This window comes from Myzus persicae, unplaced genomic scaffold (genome assembly GCF_001856785.1).
Source record: "Myzus persicae strain clone G006 unplaced genomic scaffold, MPER_G0061.0, whole genome shotgun sequence".
NCBI classification, from domain to species: domain Eukaryota; kingdom Metazoa; phylum Arthropoda; class Insecta; order Hemiptera; family Aphididae; genus Myzus; species Myzus persicae.
The window spans coordinates 1-24,189 of NW_019100849.1; the positions used below are offsets into that span (position 1 = coordinate 1).

Sequence of the window (24,189 nt, forward strand, 5' to 3'; positions counted from 1 at the left end):
TTATAATTACGTCTGAAAAAAATGTTAAGACCTAAAAGTAATAATTTATGTTTTCTACAGAATATTTTACAAATAAATCAATTGCAATACCGAAAAACAAAAATCTACAGCAAAAATTATTTGGTGTACAATAATTTAAAATCTTAAAACTGCTCTCCTGTAAAATTTAGTGTTTGGGACATACAACTTTTGGCCTCTTAGCCATCGAAATATACTACTAGGTATACGACAACTGATTAATACGATATAATTGTACACTTTAAATTAATATAATAATATATAATGTGTGGAATAAATTATTTGAACAGCACATATTTGAGAAACGGCGTAAGTCAATAAAAGGTACTTCGGCCGAGAAAACAAGAAAAAACTATTTTCAAGGTACCAGTGATACATGGCTATTTCTCTCTCATGCTGATAATTTGCAGTGGAAAAATTAATAACAGTTGTCGCTGCTTATTGGATTCATTTTGGGACCTGACCATTTGAGTCCATTAACCGAATGAGTCAATAAGGCGAATAACCCCCAACATTTTTTTTTTAAATCCTTAAATTTTAAAACTTATTTGATTAAAAAATATTTATTGAGATTCAAGATATGTATGTATAAAAATAAAAATGTAACTATACGTAATTAAAAATAAAATAATATGTAATATAATAATGTATGTGAAATCTAATTAATTTTTCGATAAAAATCCATTTATGGTTGATTGGATTTTCCCTTCTTCGGCCAACTTCATAATCATATCTTTGTAGGATTTATGTTGCTCGAATACATAAAAATCGCCCTTTGCTGAATTCCTCTACGTAAAATTTGAAGCTCAAAATACCGATACCGACTTATTTCGCATTTATAACAAGTTTTTTCAGTGTATGTACATATTTTATTTATTTATCTAATTTTCAAATGACCCTATTAACCGGTGTGTGAGTTGAATAGACGAATTGTTTGCTGTGTGTTAGTATATGTGCAAATCGGGACCAGCCGTTTTGAGTCTAATAAGCGAATAAGTCCAATAAGCGGCGACCATTGTATTTTATTTGCAAATGTTCACACATAGTCCGTCTTTCGTTTAATAACACCTTCCTCTCAATTTGTGATATTTTGTGACTTACACGTGGTTCCTCAAATAGGTGGTTCATTAACTATTTTGAGATAGCATACTGGAAATATTTAAAAAAAACAGAATATTACAAGCACTATACTTTGCCTAAAAATCTCGTGAGAGTGGAAAATCTTCCAGGGGAGGCAGCTACCTCCCTTGCCATCCTCTGTTCTCAAGCTTATGGACCGTTGATCATTTATAGATTCTAACTAGACCTATCCCCTGTGCGTACTATAGACGGGGATATCCCAAGTGTGTCTTGTTTTTAATTTTTATCATTTTCATAGTGCGAGTGTGTCCCCAGCCTTTCACCGTGTTTTACGTTTACTCGACGAACGCGGCAAACACGAGCGAATTCTGTTTTGTTTATTGTAACGTCGTCGCGCTCACGTAGGAGTGTAGAACACGACGTTATCGACAAATTATATTGAACAGTCAATGTGCATCCTTAACCCACAGCTATAGTAGGTATAATAACAGCTATATAATAATTTATAGCTATAATAGAATCTCATATGGAATAGTAAGAAGCCTGCAATTTTTGATATTTTTATTAATTAATTAAGTAATCATTTAATAAAAAACTTGAAAAAAAAACTTGTTAATAATTTACCATGCAATATCGAATGATTGGAATACGATATCAAAAATCAGGCTTTTTAGGTTTCTAGGAACAATTTTCATAATATATATTTATACTGTAAAACCCTTCAATAATACACGATTCCAATTAAATTGCTATCGCTACCGCTACCGTTGCAGTGTGTGGGGACCTTTACTTGAAGTACAAAAACACTTTTTTCAATAAAAAATGTTCAATCACATCCGACATATTGTGCTGCACCAGTAATAATTAGCGGCTGACACTCATCATACCACCACCCCGCGCGTGATAGCGACGGTACCGCACCTCTAAACAGGTTTTCTACCACAGCAGCGCATAGTTTATAAAACATACTAATGCACACTAAATTTTTTAATAAAAAGATACCGGTCTGACGATCGAATATTATGATGGTTCAAAATTTTTACGGTTATACGTAGTTTGTACAACTATTTCTATGACAACGGTGTAGAAATTGAATTTTATTTTAAGTTTGATAATAACGATTACAACTTGCTCATTTACGGCTAATAAGAGCTAGTAAACTTTTAAGTCAATATTAAAAATTTAATCTTACTACTCACCTAATAATTAAAAATGGAGCACATACCAACATCAATTTTTGATTTTTTTTCATATCTGTCGTTTACAGTACAAAGTTTTATAATTAGTAACATGTTATAAAATAATGATAACACTAAATGATAAGTATGTATGGGGAATCACGATGAACCTTTTTTTCAGGTAAACGGGAATTGGTAAACCAAAATGTAAAATTTCAAACAGGTAGACCAGGTGATAAGGCCATTATTTTAAACAACTTTTGATGGAAACATCTAATGCACTTTTAAAATTAAGAAAAATATTCTTTAAATAAATCTGAATATTTTGTTGTTTTTTCATTCAATGTTTATTTCATTTAATAAACCTTCATTACAATTTTCATCCATATTTTCTATACAAAATAATTTGATATTTCACATCTGCCAGGTAGATAATATTCAATCCGGTATGTAAACGTTTAAATAAAAATTAAAAACATATAAGAACATTAAAAGCCAGGAAAAAACTTTAATTATATAGAATATTCTTTTATCAATGAAATTAATAAACAAATAATTTAAAAAAACTAAAATTTAATTTGTAAAATATGTATATCAATGTATTTTTATGAGGTTTAAATTATATATGTGCTGAATACTGTTATTCAGGCTAAAAAAATTTCGTTTGAATAAAATATTTAGTAAATTAATAGTCCAAACATAGATCATTTGCATTATGAATAATATGACAGTATATATTGTTTAAACTTATGAATTTCCATGTAGGTAAGAAAATATCATTCATCAATCATCAGTCAAGCATAGGTAATGTTCGTCTTCCGACTTATATTTCCGATATAATTGATTTCATAAAATGTCAAATATCTTGAAAATGTTATACTATACGTTAATTATAAGTTATTTTTGATTTCAAAATATCGAAAACACATATTACATTGTAATATACAATCATATTTTTGTTAAAAATCGTTTAAGTTTAAAATATTTACAAAATTAGTCTTAATCTCAAAAATATATACACTATTTAGTATTTGGAAGTAGACAATTTATACGATTTTCAATTTTTATAGCTAAGTTCGGAAATGTTTTACTAGTTTCTCATCAGTTTTAGTAGTTTTGCTAATCGCAGGAATTTTAAAAAATATATTGCGTAAACCGTAAAGCTGTATAATAACAATTTTTTTTATTTTGTTATTCATCAAAAAATATTTATTATTGACGCTTAAAACATTGCACATCCTTAAATTATCATTTATTATAATAGGTACACATTGAACTAAAAAATAATAATACATTTAATATATAAGCAACAATAACCATGTCCTCTATAAAGACCGAAAATTGAATCTCTAAAATAGTAAGCTAAATATCTCACTGACTTTCCTAAAATCCCCAAACCACTTGAATCCACTAATTAAACATTTCTTCCATCATTTATTCATTTCCATTATACAATACCATGATAGTCGACAGAATTAAATAATTTAGTTTTGTACATTTTTCATTTCTGGAAATCACTATAGTTATGCTGAATGCCTATAAGTAATAATAATTACACCGTAATTCGCTGATGGGGGAAATCGTACTCGCTGTCTCGACGACAGTTGTCAGCAGCACATTTCAAACAAAAATATTTAATTAAATAAAAATGATTACGTAAATGTACGTTTTATGTGGTAAAAAAGAAGAAGACTACAGTTATAACTTAAAGACGAAATGTTCACCAAATAAAAAAGTGAACTTGATCTGTGCAATGTTGTATTTTTTCGACATCTAATTAGGTATCAATATCACAAGCAAGTTTATTCAAGTTTGAAAAACACAAAAACAATGGATTTTGAAACAACAAGAACTTTTTTCGTATAAGTGATATCAAAAAAATAAAAACAGTACTTCACGTCTTCGCAGATAATGTTTTCGTCTATATTGTAATACTAGTGTACATCAATTTGGAGTGTTTTTTTTTTTTGTTTTTACTATCACTCACTACAGTAAACCTAAGTGATTTGCAACTTCGAGGTTCAATTTTTCTCAATTATTTATTTAACTATTAAATTTGATTATTCATAAAAGTATGCTAGGATCACACTTCATATTTTAAGTCGTCTAAATTGAAAACACGATTATAAGCTGTAAATCTTTTATATTTTTACTCATCGCAATTTTTTATAAACGACAATGCTGTATATTAATAATATATACCAATATCGAATAAAATATTTGTTGAGTTTAAGAAAAAATATATTATTAAAGAATTAATTTGCTACATGAAGTACATATAAACACATAGACATCGTAGGATTCTAAAGATCACTTAAACATAAACAGAATATTGTTGATATTTTAGAGCTCTACGTTTTTGAGTTCACCTATAATTTATAATGTGCATTTAAAAGAGAAGAATTAATTTTAAAAGTTATTGTGATCCATCTCAATTATCGTTCATCATGATATGCCATATGCGATAACGGCGTCTGCGGTATGGACATCATGGCTAGCCGAGTTGTTGGCCGTCGACCATTGGGGGCGCAACCAAACGGTACCGACAGCGCGAGCGGGCAATAATTTACTACCGTCTGACCCGGCGCAACGCGCAAGGGAACCAGATGGCACGGCGACGCGGTGCTCGGGGAAGGGGGGGGGGGTGCTAAGAACCGGCGCGCATTCTCCGCTGTACGGAGCATGGCGCGAGCAACGCCGCGGCGGGCCACTCGAGACCAGGCCCGGGAGCGCGCTGCCGTGTCGTGGCCCACAACAACATACAACGTCGCTGGCGGCCCTCGTCCACGGCGTTCGTTTTCGGCCTGTCCGGAGCATACCATCACCCCCTCCTCCCCACACCGTGCGCCGTTATCATCGTCGACTAGCCGGCTGACGACATTCCGTACCGACGCCTCCGCACCGCGCTGTTCTCCTACTCCGACGCCACCCGAACGCAGCTGCATCGTGCATAGTAGGTATTTCGAGTGGAAGCTACACGCGGACATATGTTGTCGTCTCCGTCTTACAAGACGTGCGTGCAACGCATACGCTTTAATTTGCGCTCGGCAGATGACGTTTGGCTGCGTTGGTTTAGAAATTAGAGTGAATCGACCTATTATGAAATCCGATGGTAAGGATGTAATATTATCTGTGTATGTGTCTGTGAGTTTTTTACGATGATTTGGTTTTTGAGCAAGTTTTGAGCACTTTTGATTTTCGCCGTATTATAGGTACCTAATAAAGTTATGTAGGTACGCAAAACGTGCTAAAGAAATTGAACTATCCTAAAAAACCCTCATACTAATGCAGATAATATTCTAACCAGCAGGTTTCGTAATTGATCTATTCTCTCTTAATTTTTAAACTAACGGACCTAAACATGATTTGTTGAGCGCAAATTTGCAATGTTACGAACTTGTAAGACTAGAGATAACAAATGCCGGTGTAGCGTCCTGTTAAAATATTTATTTAATATATACAAAAATATACCAACTTATACATTACTCACTGTACATTTAAAACAATATAAATACTATGCAGAATATTGAATGTTGATAAAATAAAAGTTGTGGTTTTTATTTATAACAATTCTCAACCAGTTGTTAGTTGATACTTGAAACAGAGTTTAGGACATCTGTGTAATGATAATACAATCATTAAAATATTTATAATTTATATAACAGATGTTAAATACATAATTTATGGAGACATAGGTAAATCATTTTAGTATTAAATATTTTAATTAAAAATGTTGATGTTATAACAATAAATATTGTTTATAATTTTTAACTAATTGAAAAAGTATAAAAATATGACTGATGACAAGTTGCTGATAATAACTGAAAAGTAACAGGCTTTGGATAACTTGAGTTTTTTTTTTTAATTTAAATTTAAATGACCTTTTAGACAGTGACTATTAAATTTCGGTTCCTTAAGTACAATAATACTATTGAAAGAACAAATAATAATCTGTAGGTATATAATAGCAAGACATAAATTTATTTTTTTACTTTATTTTAAAATTGTTTACATTTCAAATATATATTACAAGTAAAGAATTATTACTATTTACTATCAATCAGCCCAGTTGAAACACAAGACATACCTAAGTAATGTCATTATGATTTTAAAAAGTAAATAGATATTTGGGATCAAACAATAATATATTGAAAAATATGTATCATTTAGACCTTGATTATGAAATCATAAGAATTTGTAAGGTATAATGTATTTCATTATATTTACCAGATTATAAATATATTCTAGTATCTATTTATCCAGTATGAAAATACATATTAACCACCTAATAAAGTATGACAACACTGGGTTATTTCTTTAATAAATACATCAAGTTGTTCAAGAAGATAATTTACAAATTTATGTTGGTAAAATAACAATTTATAAATTATATAGTGCCTTGCTTATCTATAGTTTTTAGCTCACAATGTGTAAATATTCAACACATAAAATGTTATTCATTGTGTACAGGCAAATTTTGAGACCACATCATGTGACATATTGCGAGTTTGACTATTTAAAAATATTCAACACCAAGGAGAGCTGATAAATTTAAATTTAATTATAAACAATTGATAGGTGAACAAAAGTAAAACTTAAAAGAAATGGATATGTTATTTGCATCAGCGTTACAAATTAGGTTAAATTTTATAATCAATACAAAATAATTTTAATATGCCTAAATGAATCATTATTTATTTATAGTCTGGTATTCTTTAGTCTTAAGCAACAAAAACCAAAAAAGTAAAATTTCCTGCTGACCATAGAACATTTTGCCTTAACACTATAGATATACATTTTTATTCGGCCCTGGTTTAAAATATTGTACGTAGCATATTAGAAAAAATCTTTAACCTTATCCAAAGAATATAAGTCGATATTACATTGACATAAACACCTTTAGTCAAGAAGCATTACTTCTATTTCTTTAAAAGCTAACAAATAACAAAGTAATTTAGTAAATGTCTTACAGTTTAATTAATAAATGCATTCAAATTAATTGCAATACTATCACATTTCTGTTTATAATATATAATCAGTGTTCAGAACGGTCACTAAAAAAAATCAATTTGTTCATGTATCCTTCAGTCCTTAAAAAAAGGAACTCGTTCACGTTCAAGTCAGTATTTTTTTCAAATTTAAGTGTTTACGTTAATGTTCATTAAAAAAATGAATGCGTTCTCTAGTTCGTTCATTTAATTTTTTTATAAAAGGAATTCCATTAAGAAAATATTAATGTATTATATATTAATCAATACATTTTAAATATATTTTTTATTAAATAGGAATTAATTTGAGCTTCTTAAAAATTGTTCAAATTCATTAAAATATGAACGTTGTTTATGTTCAATTTGAAAGAAACTAGTGACATTACGTGCCATCGTAAATATAATGATATAAAGATAATGAACTAATAAGTCATAATATGTGATGAAATTGTGCATTGCACGTATCTTGCGCCACACTCAATGTTTCCATTCAACCATTTTTGGTGTCCCATATTTGTTGTAACTCTAAAAAAAGTTACTGTAGATATATGAAACTTTCACTAAATGTCACTATTAGTATTTTCTATACACAATAAAATTATAAAAATATTTTGACTCATATTGAGCTATTTATAGGCAAATGAAATTTACAATTATTTTTGGTTTTTTTAAAATTAATATTAATAAAAAATATTTGCTTGTTCAAAAAACTTGAAAATAAAATACAAGGTTCTTCATAAGTTAAAGTTGTTAAATGTGTGGAAATTAAGAAAAAAGTTAATACATAATAATTTTTATGAGCGTTTGAATTTGAAATTTTTACAACATTGGATTAAACTCGATTTATTATGTAGCGATTTTCTTATTTTGTTGTTATTCAAAAACTAATGTTTATAGATAAATAGTGATTTAGAAATAACGAACCTATCTAATAAGGATTCAATTAAAAAAATATTTTGATTATTTTTATTAATTGTTGTAGGCAATCTATTCTTATCTATTTCACCACTGCCTGAATCAACTATAAAACTAAATAAACTAATGAAAAGTTCAACATGGATCACAATAGTATATATATATATATATATATGTGAAGACATTTCAGGTAAGTTTAAACTATTAAAAATATTAGGAGATTTCAATTATACTATATAATATTGTGGCAAAAAAGAAGCTTTCATAAAATTTAAAATTTAAATCAATTAAATAACTTTTTTATTAATTTATCAATCAATAATTGATTTTCGATTTTATTATTAACTTACATATTTATTTATTATATTGTATTTGTTCTTAGATAGGTACAATATTGATCATTTTATTTTTAAATGGTAAACATTGTATTTTATATTTTATCTGTTATAATAAAATAATACAATATACTAAAATATAGTTAAATTATAATTAATTATTATTTACTTATTACTTTTGTTCTAGAGATTGTAAACAAAACTTTACCAGTAGTACTTTATGTTTTATAGGCAGCATTCTGATGTGAATTATGTTAAATACTTTATGTATTTATTATTATTTACCAATTTTGGATTGATATTATATAAGTTCAAAGATAAATTTATCTTGAAATGCATATGAATAATTTTTTGGGCCCTTCAATCCCTCATTAGTTATGCTTATGGAAATATTGAACTTCAACTTTCAACTTTCAAGTATCAATTTTCAATGAAAATATTCATAAATCCTAATATAATACAGTATAGGTATCGAAGTTATCAAATGCCGCTGTAATAGCTCACAAATATAACAAAACAAAAATATTCCCAAAAAAATCAATCATCTTTAATTAAATAATATATTACTTACAATACTGTTAAATATAACATGACATTTTGACATGTAACTGATAATTAATATTAGGTATATAATTTGTTTTTATCTTTTGTATAGGTATTGCATGCCATACAGCATTACACACTTATATAAGGACCTACGCAAGAATGCAAAATTATTATCGTTTTAGATAATTGGCTAAAAGATTAGACATTTAAAATGTATGTTATTATGAGTTATAATCAACCTTATTCTTCAGAAGCTCAGACACTTACCACCATGGTACCATCCACTTTCACTGATGGTTTTGGTGCCATTGCTGGTGAGTATTTTACTTATGTAATGTATAAGCTATACCATTTGTTAAATTAATAATTATATAGTTTATAAGGTATACTATTTGTTAAACTAATAACTAAACGATATTGTTTAAAATTCATATTCATAGCTGGAAGTAAAACTGATTCACTCATTAGCTTAAGGCCTAGTGTATTACTTTTATTTATCTAATTTTCAATGATAAATTGATTGACTCCCTATACAGATACAATCAAGTATAGGGTATTTATAAATGTAATGTATCTTAAATTGAGGTAGATACTGCAGAGTAGGGTGTAATTTGAATGAAATTGTATTTAGATGATCATTTAGAATTTAGATAATACTTTATTAGATCCAATTATTATTCAGATGATTTTTTCACAATTATTCTAATGTAAATGTATTCCAATAATTTGAAAATATTATTATTCTAATTAAAACTATTTGAATAATTGTCAACTATGATTATTCGAATAAAAAATTAAACGACTAAATTTCAAACATAGTTAATCGAATAATTTTCCGTTATTTTATTAGAGTAAACATGACTGATAATATGTCAATAGAAGAAAGTAAAAATTATATATCTATATTTTTTTAATAATATTTTAATTATTATAATAATTTAACAATATTAAAATAAGAATAATATTTAAACATTAATAATGAATAATAATATTCCGTAATAATTACCACAGTAATAAAATATAGTAATAAAAATAATGAAAATAAATAACTATAACAAATTTTGAATTTCAATAAATAAGTCTAATAATAGTAATATAGTAACTAATATAATTGTTATTCAAATACATATTAACAAATAACAATATACTTATTAGTTATTATTAAGTACTTTCATGTAGAACAACTATGTAATAACAAGACACAAGTAAACATGAGGATAATCTTTAAAGTTTATACTCCAATATAGTACAAAGTATATTTGACAAAACCACATTTTCAATGTTTAGGTATCATAAAATCAAACAGATCATTTTCATAGCTTCATATCTACATCTACTTTTATATTTTTGTGTAGAGCTCTATATTTGAACTTATAAATATGAGGTACAACTTATGTACCTATATATACGATAATAGCCAAATACCTATATCCAATAGCTAAATGGTATATCGTAAATGAATATGGAATGTGTGTGTTCAGAACAAGTCAGATAATAAAAACTAACACAACGTTTGATTACCTAGTAAATTATTAAAAAGATTTATTTAATTCAATATTTAACAGAATAATTAAAGTAATTATGAATTTAAAGTTATTCTATCTAATCCTTAAAAGGCTGAGACTATAGTACCGAGACTGGACTATTATTGTTACCTAAGTATAACACAAATGTCTTCAATATTAATACATAGTTACTTCTGAATTACAGGGTACATACTACAAATATGTAGACTTACTAGAAAATAAATAAACATTATACAATGCATATTTTGTATTAATATATGTTTGAAAATTATTCAAATAGGTACATTAATTTCATTCAAATAATCATAGTTGAAAATTATTCCAATATATTTTTATTCAAATAATTGTAAAAAAGTCATCCAAATAATTTTTTATTCAAATAATTATCTAGATAAAATTTTGCACAACTCTGCAGTACATAGAACCTAGTACAGACAAATTCAAAAGATCATCTGCTCTGAATTGACGGTTTAAAACTATTAAATCCCATGAGATGTTTTGAACAAAAAGAAAAAAATGTCTAGCACAAACTCATAATAATTTGTAAGTTACTATTTTATTTATTTTTAATCTTAATGTGAATTTGATCGGTTAAATTTCATGATTTTAATTAATATACATATTCAATTGCTTGCTTAAGTTCTTAATCATTGTTATGTATGATGATTAAAAATGTTTCCATTCTGTTTTGATAAGGTATCTTATTCAAGATTCTCTTGTAAATTTATTTGGATGTGTATGAAGTAAATTTATTTCCTTCAATAAATTTGTACAAATTCTATTGTATTCCATTTGCTTCAGCTTACAAAACATACAATAGACTCAGTTCTCCATAACATGTATGTTCGTGGCATAGAACTTGTAGATAAAATATTTGCAAGATAAGTGTACAACACGTAATGAAAAACAAGGAACTATGTACAAATTATTAAAAGTTTTTCAGTCAATGTGTGACGAGAATGAATTTAATATGGCTCTAAAATTATTTAACGTGAACTAATAAATAACCCAAACACTAGGGACTTTGATATATATTTTGATGGAAAGTATGAAAATTGAGTTAACTTTTTTTTATCAGAAAAGTTTAGCTGTCGAGGAGTAAAATTATAATATGCATCTTGAATAAATGCACAAAGCAATAATATATCACTCACAATTCAAATGCTTGTAAAGTTAGATAAAAGTATAATAACTAATAGACGATATATCCGTGATAAAAGGATTATTAGATTAACTAAGATGAAAATAAATTTTGAGGATCCAACGTATAAAAAAATCAATATAAAAGTACATTACTTGACCTTCCAATTAAGTACTAACCAGGTCAGCATTAATAACTAGTATGAAAGTGAATATACCAAGTCAATTTTATAAAATAATTAAAAATGTGATGCTGTATGTTGTTCAATGATATAATGTTCTGCTTATAAGTTGTGTATTCATACATTTCAATAAACTTGCCCTGATTACAAAATAAAGTCATATATATATGTAAGCACACATTTTGTTTCTCTAAGGATGATGTCAACAGAACATTCTGAAGATATTCTTTTTTGACATATACAAATAATATAAATCATTATTTGGATACTATTGTAAACAAAGCAATGACGATGAAATACTAGGTCATATTAGGAGATCAGGAAGTAAAAAAAAACTGTAAATATGTAAGAAACTTAAAGAAAAAGCCATTAGCCTAGTCAACAAAGTAAACAATTAAAAAATGTTGAACATCTTATATCCTTCCAATAATTAACAGTAATCGCCATCAATAAAAAAGTGAAAAATTGACAGATCACCAATAATAATCGTTCTGATTTCACAATTTGAATCACAAAATGTTCAGATTTTAGATAAATACCTACTTAAACACCACAGATATACAAAAGTTACAATTTTCTGTTCTCATTTTGAATTTTGATAACAGTCTCATATATTGATAATGGATGAAAAAATTTTGCAGTGCATGTTAGCGTATTTGTCATTTTTGTTTTGTTTCCGTGTCATGTCTTTTTGGCCGAGTTATGGTGTTCGTTGGTAATCATGGTTATATTATGATGCAATTTTTAAAAATTAAATGTATTAGTATGATATTCTTCTTCTTTTTCTGACATCTAATATTACCTATGATATTATGATTGACTTCAGACAGCAGTTCAGTATTCTGGTTTTCAGAGTACTCAAAATTCAGATTTCGCTTTTCAGTTTATTAGATGTTATTTATATTATACGGTGTACAAAAGCCTGCATTACTGTGTTAAGTGAGTAGTTTAGATGCTCTTTTTTTAAATTTTGCAGAAATACAATACTATTTATGATAAAAAAGAAAATTTAAGGAGAATTTAACTGGATTCATTAATGTATATTTCTGTATAATTTTTGTTTTAATATATTAAGATGAAAAAAAATGCAATATAGTATAATAATACTCTAGGACGCTGATAACTGTTCCTTTCGTAACAACAGGTGGGCTTCACTAATAAATCGATATCTTTCTTTTATCAACTGTACAATTGATAAGATTAATCTTGCTAACGAATATAATTTTACAATCGATAGTAGAATCGATAAATAGATATCGGTGTTTGGAAGAACCACCGGTAGCTCCACGAACACGAGAAGCGCTAGTAGAACCATTCAGTAGCTGACCACTCTCATTGATAAATGGTGTTAGTAATTTAGTATCGTACCGGTAGACGCAGTTATTGTATCAGTTCTGGAGCTTAGTATACAGCGTGAGTGTGATTGACTCCACTCATATTTCATAATAATAATAACGATTAATGTTAAACGTCAGTGTTTTATTTTTTATTAATTTATATTATAATTGCCACCATGTATTCCGACAAAGTCAACCCATCACCGTCCGCCGTGCAAGTAACCGTAAGTTATCTCTTCCAGCAAAGCTGATTTTGTATATTTATTTTACCCCTCGAGGTTAGTGAGGAATCGAAATTTGTTTCAATTCATCGAAATATTCTACTTCTCCGAATCGCTAAGGACCATTTATGCAATAAAGATAGGCTGCGCGTTTCTTCCACTATGGCGAGCGGCACCGTCAAAAATTTTTTTATTATTTTTTTTCAAAAGTATGAAAAAGATGTAATTTGTTTTCACTCTCTGATCCAGAGAGAATTTGTAACATAACAAATTTGCAAAACCATCTGCGTGTAGATAGTGTGTACATTTATGCGTGGTACAATTAAAAATTATCCTATGCTTTGAAGTTGAAATATTATAAAAAAAAAACTATGATTAGAACACAGTTAATGTTCTCAATTTTAAATTATATAATAGGTAAATTCACTCTAACATTAAAGCTAACAACTGAAGGTTGGTTTCGCTGAACGCCAATTTAGCATGTTGCGCACGTCAGAGAAAACAAATGGCGCGCTTAACCCAACATTTAGTGGTAACTGGTAACTCCTTGTTAACTTTCATGGCAGAGAAATGTAGATATGAACGATTCTCCGAATTGTACCTATACTCCCAAGGTCAATATATGATATTATTATTATAACCATACATAGTTTCCGCCAATTTACCTGCCAAGATCAAAGTATTGTGAAACAACGGTCAAAGAAAATTTATTTTTTCTTATATTTTAATTTAACACAGCTTGCAGTATATAATTTCGGAAAGTGCTTACACAAACGTATACATGCATATATATTTATAAATAACTTACATTTTTTTTATAGATAGGTATTATTTGTTAACATTTTCATAGATATGAACTATTGAAAAATTATTTCAAGTTAAAATTGTATTATTTAAGATTAAAATGCTTTGAAAATAATAATTTTTCTTTTTTTGCATACAACATACACGAATTATTTTTTACACGCTTATATAATGACCTACGCAAAAATGACAAAAAATATGAAATATAAGTATAATGGTTTTATTAAAGCAGACATATTAGCGAGAACGGTACATTCCCGATTGATTAAACCTTCTTGCTCAAGGTTAATATAAATATTGAACCTAACATTTAACATATATATATATAAACCTTGACCCTTGCACTTTGCACCACAAGTTTATGACCGCTCTAGCCTCATATGATAAGGCTGAACGCGTAGCAATCTATATATTATATGTCCCAAGTCTGATTTACAGTTACCTATCGTATTATAATTTTCCATTGTAATTATGGTTTCATTCATTTCATGGAATCAACTTGAGAGGAGGGGAGTTTACTTGTTGTTTATTCCCCCCCCCCTCCCCCCATTGTATCGGCCCACGGGGATGAAAAAGGTAAGGTGTTTGTGTCGTCGTAATTATCTGCGCTTGCGCCACACTGGTTTTGTCATTGTTGTACATAATGTAATACAGCTAGTAGAATCGTTTGCGGGGATTTTTTCCTAATTGTTGGCTAAATTCTGTCCAACTGACCAAAACACGTTTGGGTACATAATACATATTACACCTTTAATAAGCGCGGTTTGGGTACACCGTATATCTAGAAAAATAACACGTTTGGGTAAACAAATCAATACTACATTTGGACCCACTTTGAAACCACTAACCACTGATACACAACCGTGGTTTTTTCAGGATAGTGTTTATTTAATTATTTACCATTTTTATTATGATGAAATCAGGCCTGATTTTAGTGTAAACGATAACCTTTGACAATATTTTCTTTATCATACATTATTATCTTGTTATTCGATTACAGGTAATTCATATTTCATATATGATATAATACTTAAAACATATCGATAATATGCAAATTGTATTTACAAAATAGGTAGTGGGTAAAATGTACAACTATATATAGGTACTTTATGTTTTGATATAGTTTATATCAGGGGTCAACAAACTTTTTTACTTCAGTCGTACAAAATTAAAAACTTTTTGCGATCTAAAACATAGATTATACAATCTGTAATTTATAGTTTTTAGTTTTATAAAAAAAAGAAATTTAATGAACATAATAAATTAATAAATAATAGTGGGCAATTCAAAATATTCTAATTATATCAAGAAATTTCAAATTTTGTTAAGTAAAGTTTTATGCTTATCATTTTACATAGGTACCTTATCTTAGTTTTATACTTGTGTATGGTTTAAACATAGCCTTATTAACATATGAACTGCGTGTCCCCTATGCTCTACCATAGGTTGCCATGTTTGTTATTTAAATATTCTCTATCTCTCTTGATATTAATGGGTATTAACGGTACCTAAGTTGTATACTATATTTTTCTAACAATGTTGGCCTCAGGATGGCTGGACCTCTTTCTGTTATCAGACCATTTTTTTATGTCTGTGGTTTGGAATGAATTCGTAATAATAGCTCCAAAATGATGTGGCCTACTGAATTAGTTTTTTCCAATTTTTCGTCATAATTTTTAAATTTTTGAAATCATTTAAATATGCATTAAATTGTTTTTTTGGTAATTTTATACTATTTCAAGTGCATTTGTTCAATAAATAGGCATTGTTTAGGCTTAGGATATTTTCTGATTTGTTTAGAGCATTTTCTATAGCTGTTTTTTTGTATTAACCCGCTGTCCCTAGCATAGGAAACTTATGTTTACGTCACAGATAACGTGGTCACTGGTCAGTGCGTCGATAAAAAAAAATTGAGATGAAATGTATTTTTTAATTTCTCCAATTTGATGATAAAAAATATAACAGGTACATATTATATTCTTACAACGGACGGACGGTGTAGTTAATCACATTTTACACACTCGTCAAGGTTAACTATAAACATATTAGTGATTGATAAATGGTGAAAATACCAATAGGTACTATCTCTACACGACGAGTACCAACTGCAAACCGCGTTCGACGTAGAATCGTAGAGATGTTCACGTTAATTGTCCATTAATGGTAAACATTCCATAAGCATTAAATTATCGTTAACATTTTGTATTATATTGTGTGAATTAAATCGCTCGACAAAAATGTCTTAGTGATTAATGACGGAAATGTTTATGAAAAAAACACTCTTCAGCTATGCATTCATGATTCATACCTATGAACTATAGGAACGCGTATATATACTGTTCACCAAATATTTATATTAACATTTTATACATAATATGGATTAATTTTATAAATATTTTGGTTTATTTTACTTATTATGAATATTAAATATACATTTGAAATCGTCGTTTTTTTTCAATAATTACGGATAGAAATGATTTGCTTAGTCAAAAAAACCTTGAAAATTTAACTCAAGATTCCTCATAAAATGTTTTCAACAAAAAAAGCTTGAGTGTAAATTCCAAAAATATTGTTTTATGGACGCTTGCAGTTAAAATGTTGACAAATTTTTTCAGTCATGAAAATTGCATATATTTTTAAAATTTTTTTATTTGAATTAAGCCTCGGCAGCTATGGCCATTAGCAACAAAGAGTTTAACTCTAAATTGTTTACATGATATATGTTACATATTAAATATTATTGATAAGGTTGTACTTAGTAATAAAGGTTATCATGTGTCTTATGTTGTCTGGATGGAGGGCTTCTGACAGATTGTTTGAAATGCCTTCTCGTCTATCCGTTTCATATGAAAGGCATTCAATTATGATGTGTTTGATTGAGCGAGGAGTACCGCAGCTGGCACGTAGGGGTGGGTCTTCCTTCTTCATCAGATACTGGTGGGTTATCGATGTATGTCCTATACGAATTCTGTTGATTGAGGTTTCCATTTCCTTGAGAAGTCTGGTGGAGAGGGCCATGTGTGGAAGGTAGATTTGATTTCCTTTAATTTTGAGGTACTTTGTTTCCATGCCCAATTGCATATATTATTTTGTAGTTAAAAATGCATATTTTGTTATGATAATATTAAAAAACGATTAAACTACTTTAAAACATGTTAATATGTCAGTTGATCATTCTAATATTGAAATAATAGAGTAAAATGGATTTTTTTATATTATGTAAAATTTTGTATGTAATGCATTTTAGCAATATAGAAACAATATACGATTTTTTTTAAATTTGCACAGTATATTTATACTATAAATTGTTTTATTAGTGATAAATACTATGAAATTAGTTGATTTAAGATTATATAATACACTTCAAAAAATCATTAAAAAAAAATAATAGTTGTAAACCGATAATATATAGGTATTCATAAGTGGCAACACTAATTAAGACATCTAAAATTTAAAATCCAACCCAAAATAATTGATAGTTGAAATCTATAGTCTATAATTGTAATCAAAATAACCAAAAATTAGAAATTTGTTGAATTTTTCAATAAGATTTAATGACAAATTTATGTATTATTGAGAAAATCCCTCTAGCTGTTACAGCCTGTCAATGTGTTCTATTTACTATTTATGTAATGGGTGTACTAAATTAAAGCACCTAGGTATATAATACTTACTTATTACTTTTATGTTACAAAAAAATTCACTTGAACTATATGTATTTATTGTTCTTTAAAAATGTGTACAATATGCTTAAATGCGTAGGTACATCATGAATAATGATTTTATATGAGCATTTCAGAATGCCACATATTCGAGTAGGTAATATTTGTTTTTGTCAATCCCATGTTCTCCTAATTAATTCTAATAGGTATTATGAAAGCGTTAGGAAGATATGTTTTTGACCATTTTAATTCGTATTTTCTTATCGGTTTTCATACAGTCGTTATTATCTACTGGTGTAATTAACGACTTCCGGTTGTTTTTATTCTTTACTTGGAATAATTGTTATAATGCCATATTAAATGTATTCAAATTATTGTTCGACTGTTAATAATGCGTTATATGTACACTAGCCTATAATTAGGTACCTAAATATTTCAATATTATTTCACAGTCTAAATTCCAAATGAAATGCCAATAAGTTTTAGTTCTAATACCTAAGTAATATTATAATATGATATTATATTCAATATATTGCCAAATAGAAGTTATATGATAAAATGTTAAAAAAGTATTTTTATTCGCTATTGCACTCATTTGTTTTTTTCGAGTTTTTCTGTTTACACTTATAATAAGTAATTTTTATCTTTATAATATCTCCTTATTTCTGAACCACTTGCAGATTGTAGACTTATTCTAGAAATAACTAATATTATACTACCTAGTTCAGCGGTTCTCAAACTTTTTTTTCGTGTACCACTTAAGTATATTATTAATCAGTCGCATACCACTAATGATTAAAAATAGAAAGATACAAACTTTACATAGTTAAATAGGTACATTTATTTTAAATAAGAATGCAGTAAAATATTACAATATAATCATTATTTATTTATTAATACAATTTTCTTAGTGTTTAAAAATTAAGGAATGAATTAAGTAACAATTTTTCAATGAGAACCATGGATTTGTAGATTTGATATTAGCGATGAAATATGAGGTTCAGTGTTACTTTAGTCTTTCGCGTACCACAGTTTGAGAACCGCTGACCTAGTAGAATAAATATTTAGGTACAATGTTATGTACAATATTACATTTTTCGAGTTTTCCTTGTGTACCTATGTGTAATGCGTATTGAAAAATATGTTATTCTTATAGTTATGAATAGCTCATTTTTTAATCAACTTATGTTTCATTTATTTTTGTACTGGACGTAAATTTAATAATATGGACTTACTATATAGTAGCTATTATTATTTCTTAGATCATTGAAGAATGTAAGATCTTTGTTCTATCCAATGAACAACTATGCATCTTGATGAAAGATATGGATGAAGCCATCAGGAACGGATTGGGCAAAGAAACTAATCCATCTTCGGTTGTCAAGTGTTATATCACTTATGTACAAGATTTGCCAAATGGCACAGGTAAAAATAATTCTGATAATTTTAATATGATTAGTTGTAGATGATATTTAATTAGTTTTTTCTTCCAGAAAGAGGTAAATTTTTGGCTTTAGACTTGGGCGGCACCAATTTCCGCGTGCTATTGATTGAACTGGGAGAGAATAACCAATTCCATATGGACTTTGAAACCTTCAAAGTTCCCAGTCATATCCAAACTGGCAAAGGCACAGAAGTAATTAAATATAGTCTTGTTATTAATTGATAACTAGGTACTATAATTATGTATGTCATTATGTTATGTAGTTATTCGATCATATTGCTAAATGTTTGGCAGAATTTGTAAAAAAGTACAATTTGGACAACAAAACGGCATTACCGTTGGGCTTTACTTTTAGTTTTCCACTTAGACAAGTTGGACTCACCAAAGGATATTTAAATAGCTGGACCAAAGGATTTGCCTGTTCGGGAGTGGTTGATGAAGATGTTGTCAGGCTTCTCAAGGATGCCATCAATAGGAGAAATGTAAATAATGATCAAATTACTAAAATCAATTAATTATTTTGTAATACATCCATTACATTTATCTCATCTATATTAAATGTATTTTCATAATACATATTAAAATGTATCAATATATTTAAAATCTTAGAATGTTAATGTAGCGTCTGAATCTAATCTGTATTTGATTATGGGACCAAAACTCTAATGAGGCATGGTCAAATAGTGTTTTTTTAATTATTATTTTGTAGGTTAGTAAGATAGGCAAAGGCAATGTAACAAAAACAATTAAACACTGAATACTCGTATTGGTTGTCGTATATGTTGATTACTTCAATATACACAATAAACCAGCATATAATATTATTACCAGCACATAAACACTGGTTTTTTGTAGTAATCGAGTCACAAGATAACCACCACTGACCTCACATGTGTCTAGTACTATGACTTATACATTATCGCTTAACTTAGTTTTTGTTTTGCTACATATGCTAAAACTTACTGACCAAGGCTTAATACTAACTATTGTTACATACATGTTTACTTAGCCTAGTTAATATTTTTAGTATTTTCTTGAGTATTGGGCTAGAAATTAAATATAATATATTTTTAAAGAATAATCGAAGATTATATCATAATTGTATAACACAAAAATATACGGATATATAGCATATTAATTACAGTATCTACCTACCTACCTACCTGTACAATTTTAATATTTTTGTTTTAAATAAACATATAATATAAAACTAGATATATAGTACATACAACTAGTCAAATAATTATAAATTTTTTTTTCAATTACTGAAAAATACAACGATTATTTTTTAAATGATACAAAGTCACAATTAAAATCTGGTTTATCCTTTTTTCGTATTTTTAATTCTATTGAGAAGATAATTATTTTGAATTAAAGTTTTTTTTTTTTGACTTCTAATGAACCTACGCTTCTAATTTTAGTAACATCTTCTGCTTAAAGTTTTTCTGCTAATATTATTCAATGATAAAACATGGTTTAAAATAGTGATCCAATCACCGGGTCTACATTTTTTAAATATACAATTTTACATTTACCGTTTACTTTTTTGAAAAAAATTTATTTAGCTTTTATTCCCGGTCACCCAAAATATTTACAATGCTCTTTTAATTTTAAATAAATCGTCATTATTTGTCAGCCAGGTTGTTATATATCTTTATATCTTTATACCAAATAAATAACAAATAAAAGAAGCAATCAAATTAACACAAAAATACAATATATAAATACACTAAAGTAGCCAGTAGGTATAAGTTAAAATATAAAACCATATAAAATAACTGTGTATACTGCAACTCGTTTATAAATTGTACTATTTTTTAGAGTGCAATCATGTTGGGTTTTTTCATATAAAATGGTATCATGTTACATCCAATCTTGTACCTACCTAATTTTTGAACAACAATATTACTATTTCATAGATTTTGCTGCATTATTTAAGAAAAGGCTAATTGTAATTTCTTAATTTAAGTGCTAGTAGCTCTCACATCCTTTGTTTAGTTTGATTTGTAATTTATTATTTTTTTAAACTCTTATAGGTGTTAAAGTATCGTGTATACCTATCTGCCTTAAAGTTTGTTCTTTCGTTGTTGCTTCATCTTGTTGGATACACATAATAATGAATTACCCTCCAAAATGATGGATTGTATGTTTCTACAATTTTCTTTCAATTTTTCTTCCCTTAAAAAAGGTCATTTGGAATGTTATTAAGATAAAAAAAGCCAAATCGGTCCGGTCGTTCTCGATTAATGCAGTTGCCAACAGACAGCATTTCATTTTTATTAAATAAATATTATACCTACTTGAACACTTTTTTTTATACTTTTGCTAATTATAATAATATATTCATTGTATATTTTGTTATAATTGTGTATATAACGTACCTAGAACGATCGATTTTAGTTCAATATTTACTGTTTTTGGCCCCTTGGCCCCTATTTAATCACATTGAACAACTTTTTAAAAAATTGTTTTAGTCAATTAGCCCACCAAATATTAATCAGTAATTACTAGGGTTTTAAAATTTCATGAAATGTATTTCCTTGAAATATTTCATGAAATATTTCATTGCAATGAAAAATAAAAATATAGATTGAAATAATTGAAAATAATAGGGTTTTGATTTTGATAATTATTTGCAGACCTATTTTTAAATACACCAGGAGAATTTGGCAAAATAAGAAACAAGTAATAGCCCGTCCATATAAGAAATTAATGTTGGGAAATGAACGTCTATATTTATTTAATAATCATATATTCGTACATTGTACCACTTAAACGCGATACTCTCCCCAGTCCCTAACGACGTTCATATGATTATAATTTATAATATTATATAAACAAAGAATTTATAATATTTGGTATATTTACATTTTTTTCATAAAATATTGTCAGCACTATTTTTCAGCACTATAAATAAAATATACAAGCATGAAATAATTAATCAACAATATTTATATTTTACTAAGTTTATTCTTTAATTCTTTTGAAAATGTTAACATTTACCTCTTAGATAAGAGAATTTCGGCCATTTTGTGGGCTTCAAAATCATTTCCAGTCGGCTATCTAGTATTTTTAGTTATCTGTGTAGTTCGCTTACCATGGTTGATATAAATTATAAGTGATAAGTTATTCACAATCAATATTTTCTGTGTATAATCAATATATTATTGAATTTATAATCATCTATAATCGAACACGTTTTAAAGAAAAAAAAATATTTTTCAATATTTCAAGGAGAGTGAAATTTTCAATTTTGAAATATTTCAAATTCAGAACCCTAGTAATTACTATTTATTTATTATTGTTTTAACCGGCTAGGCCTTTTTTACATGAATATGTACATTGTACAATTATAAAATTAATCTAATTAAAAAACGGCAAGTCTAGTATAATATATCATGGTCAAATAAAATTAACAAACATGTTGTAAAATATAAATATAATTAATTATAACAGTATTTGTATAATCTTCATAATATAACCAATAACAACCATTTAAGTTTGACATTAATTGTCTTAGTGTATAATTTGCTAAATAATTGGTGATAAACTAGTATGCAGGATTAAATAATTATAAAAATAACTTTTTGGAAAACATTTTATATTAACAAAGTAACTTAATTAAGCTAAAATTGTTTATAAAAATAACGACGGAAACTTAGCGTGCCTCTCGTTATTCCCCCCCCCCGTGCACGAATAAATATAGAATCATAGATATGTTTTTAAAATTATGATTAAAAAAAAATGTATAAACAATGTTGGTATGGAAAGGTAATTATATTTTAGTAAGTTACTAAGATAAATTTAGGTACTGTAGGAGACTAACAAAAAATAGCACAGACAAAAAATTACATTGCACCGAGCTCAAAAACATATTGTCTGGCTAAAACCCATTCGACTCTATTTTTTCAAAAGTTCAGTTTCAAAATGGCTGCAATTGTACAAATTTCTTTCTCAAATTTCATACAGACTTAGGAACTTAGGACTGTCTCAAAAGAGGTGAATATATGGGAACCATTTGGGTTGCACAAAAATATGTATATGTAAATAATTGAAATTATTTTCTTTATTATGTTATCCAAAAACTAAGTATTAAGGAATATTTCGAATACCTACTTATATCTACTTGTAGATACTATAGGTACTACAAATATGGATGGTTGTCTATAATTTAATATTACCTACTTAATAAGAGGTTTGTTTCAATGATCATTTTATTAGGACGTACAGATTGATGTGTGTGGAATATTGAACGATACAACTGGTACACTCATGTCATGTGCTTGGAAGACTCCAAACACCAAGATTGGACTTATTGTCGGTACGTTGCATACAATATTTTACTTATTAGTTATTTTCTCATTATGATATTTTTATTTTTACTATGATTTACTATTTTAATACTATGTTGAATTTTGTATAATATACTAACTATTGAACAAGGAACATTAAAAATTAAAGTTTCTATTATTAATAATTTACCAATAATAATATTTTCTACTTTTTTATTATTTTATTCTTAAAAAAAAAATGCACACTATTTTTTTTTATAAAAAAAGCGTAGGTACTATCTACATTATTATATAATCTAATCGAACAAGGTGAACTTGTTTGGTACATTTAACATCAAATATTCGGCGGCCTTCACAGTGAAAAACATAGGTTAGTTACCTCTTACCTCGAAAGTAAATGATAATATTATTGGTTCCTGTTGTAGGTCAAAAGTCAAGTTTGTAATCATATACTTACCTAATGATATGTTATAGTAGGTTTTCGTGGTGTTGCACTATATCATTATATTTTACTGTCTATC

The 24,189-nt window shown here is 27.7% G+C and overlaps 2 protein-coding genes across 2 annotated transcripts; both read left to right on the forward strand.

The window, feature by feature from the left end:
* The first annotated feature begins 4,958 nt into the window (after positions 1-4,958).
* On the forward strand, positions 4,959-9,368 carry LOC111026447. Its single transcript, XM_022304542.1, has 3 exons — positions 4,959-5,229; positions 8,247-8,369; positions 9,170-9,368. The coding sequence occupies exons 1-3, from the start codon at positions 4,959-4,961 to the stop codon at positions 9,244-9,246; spliced, it is 471 nt and encodes a 156-aa protein (XP_022160234.1). The 3' UTR covers positions 9,247-9,368.
* Positions 9,369-13,231: 3,863 nt separating this feature from the next.
* Positions 13,232-23,726, forward strand: LOC111026448 (hexokinase type 2-like; the record flags this gene model as incomplete). Its single annotated transcript, XM_022304543.1, has 5 exons — positions 13,232-13,469; positions 19,195-19,357; positions 19,426-19,568; positions 19,640-19,858; positions 23,598-23,726. Coding segments are annotated over exons 1-5 (702 nt in total), but the record flags the coding sequence as incomplete, so codon positions are not given.
* Positions 23,727-24,189: the final 463 nt, after the last annotated feature.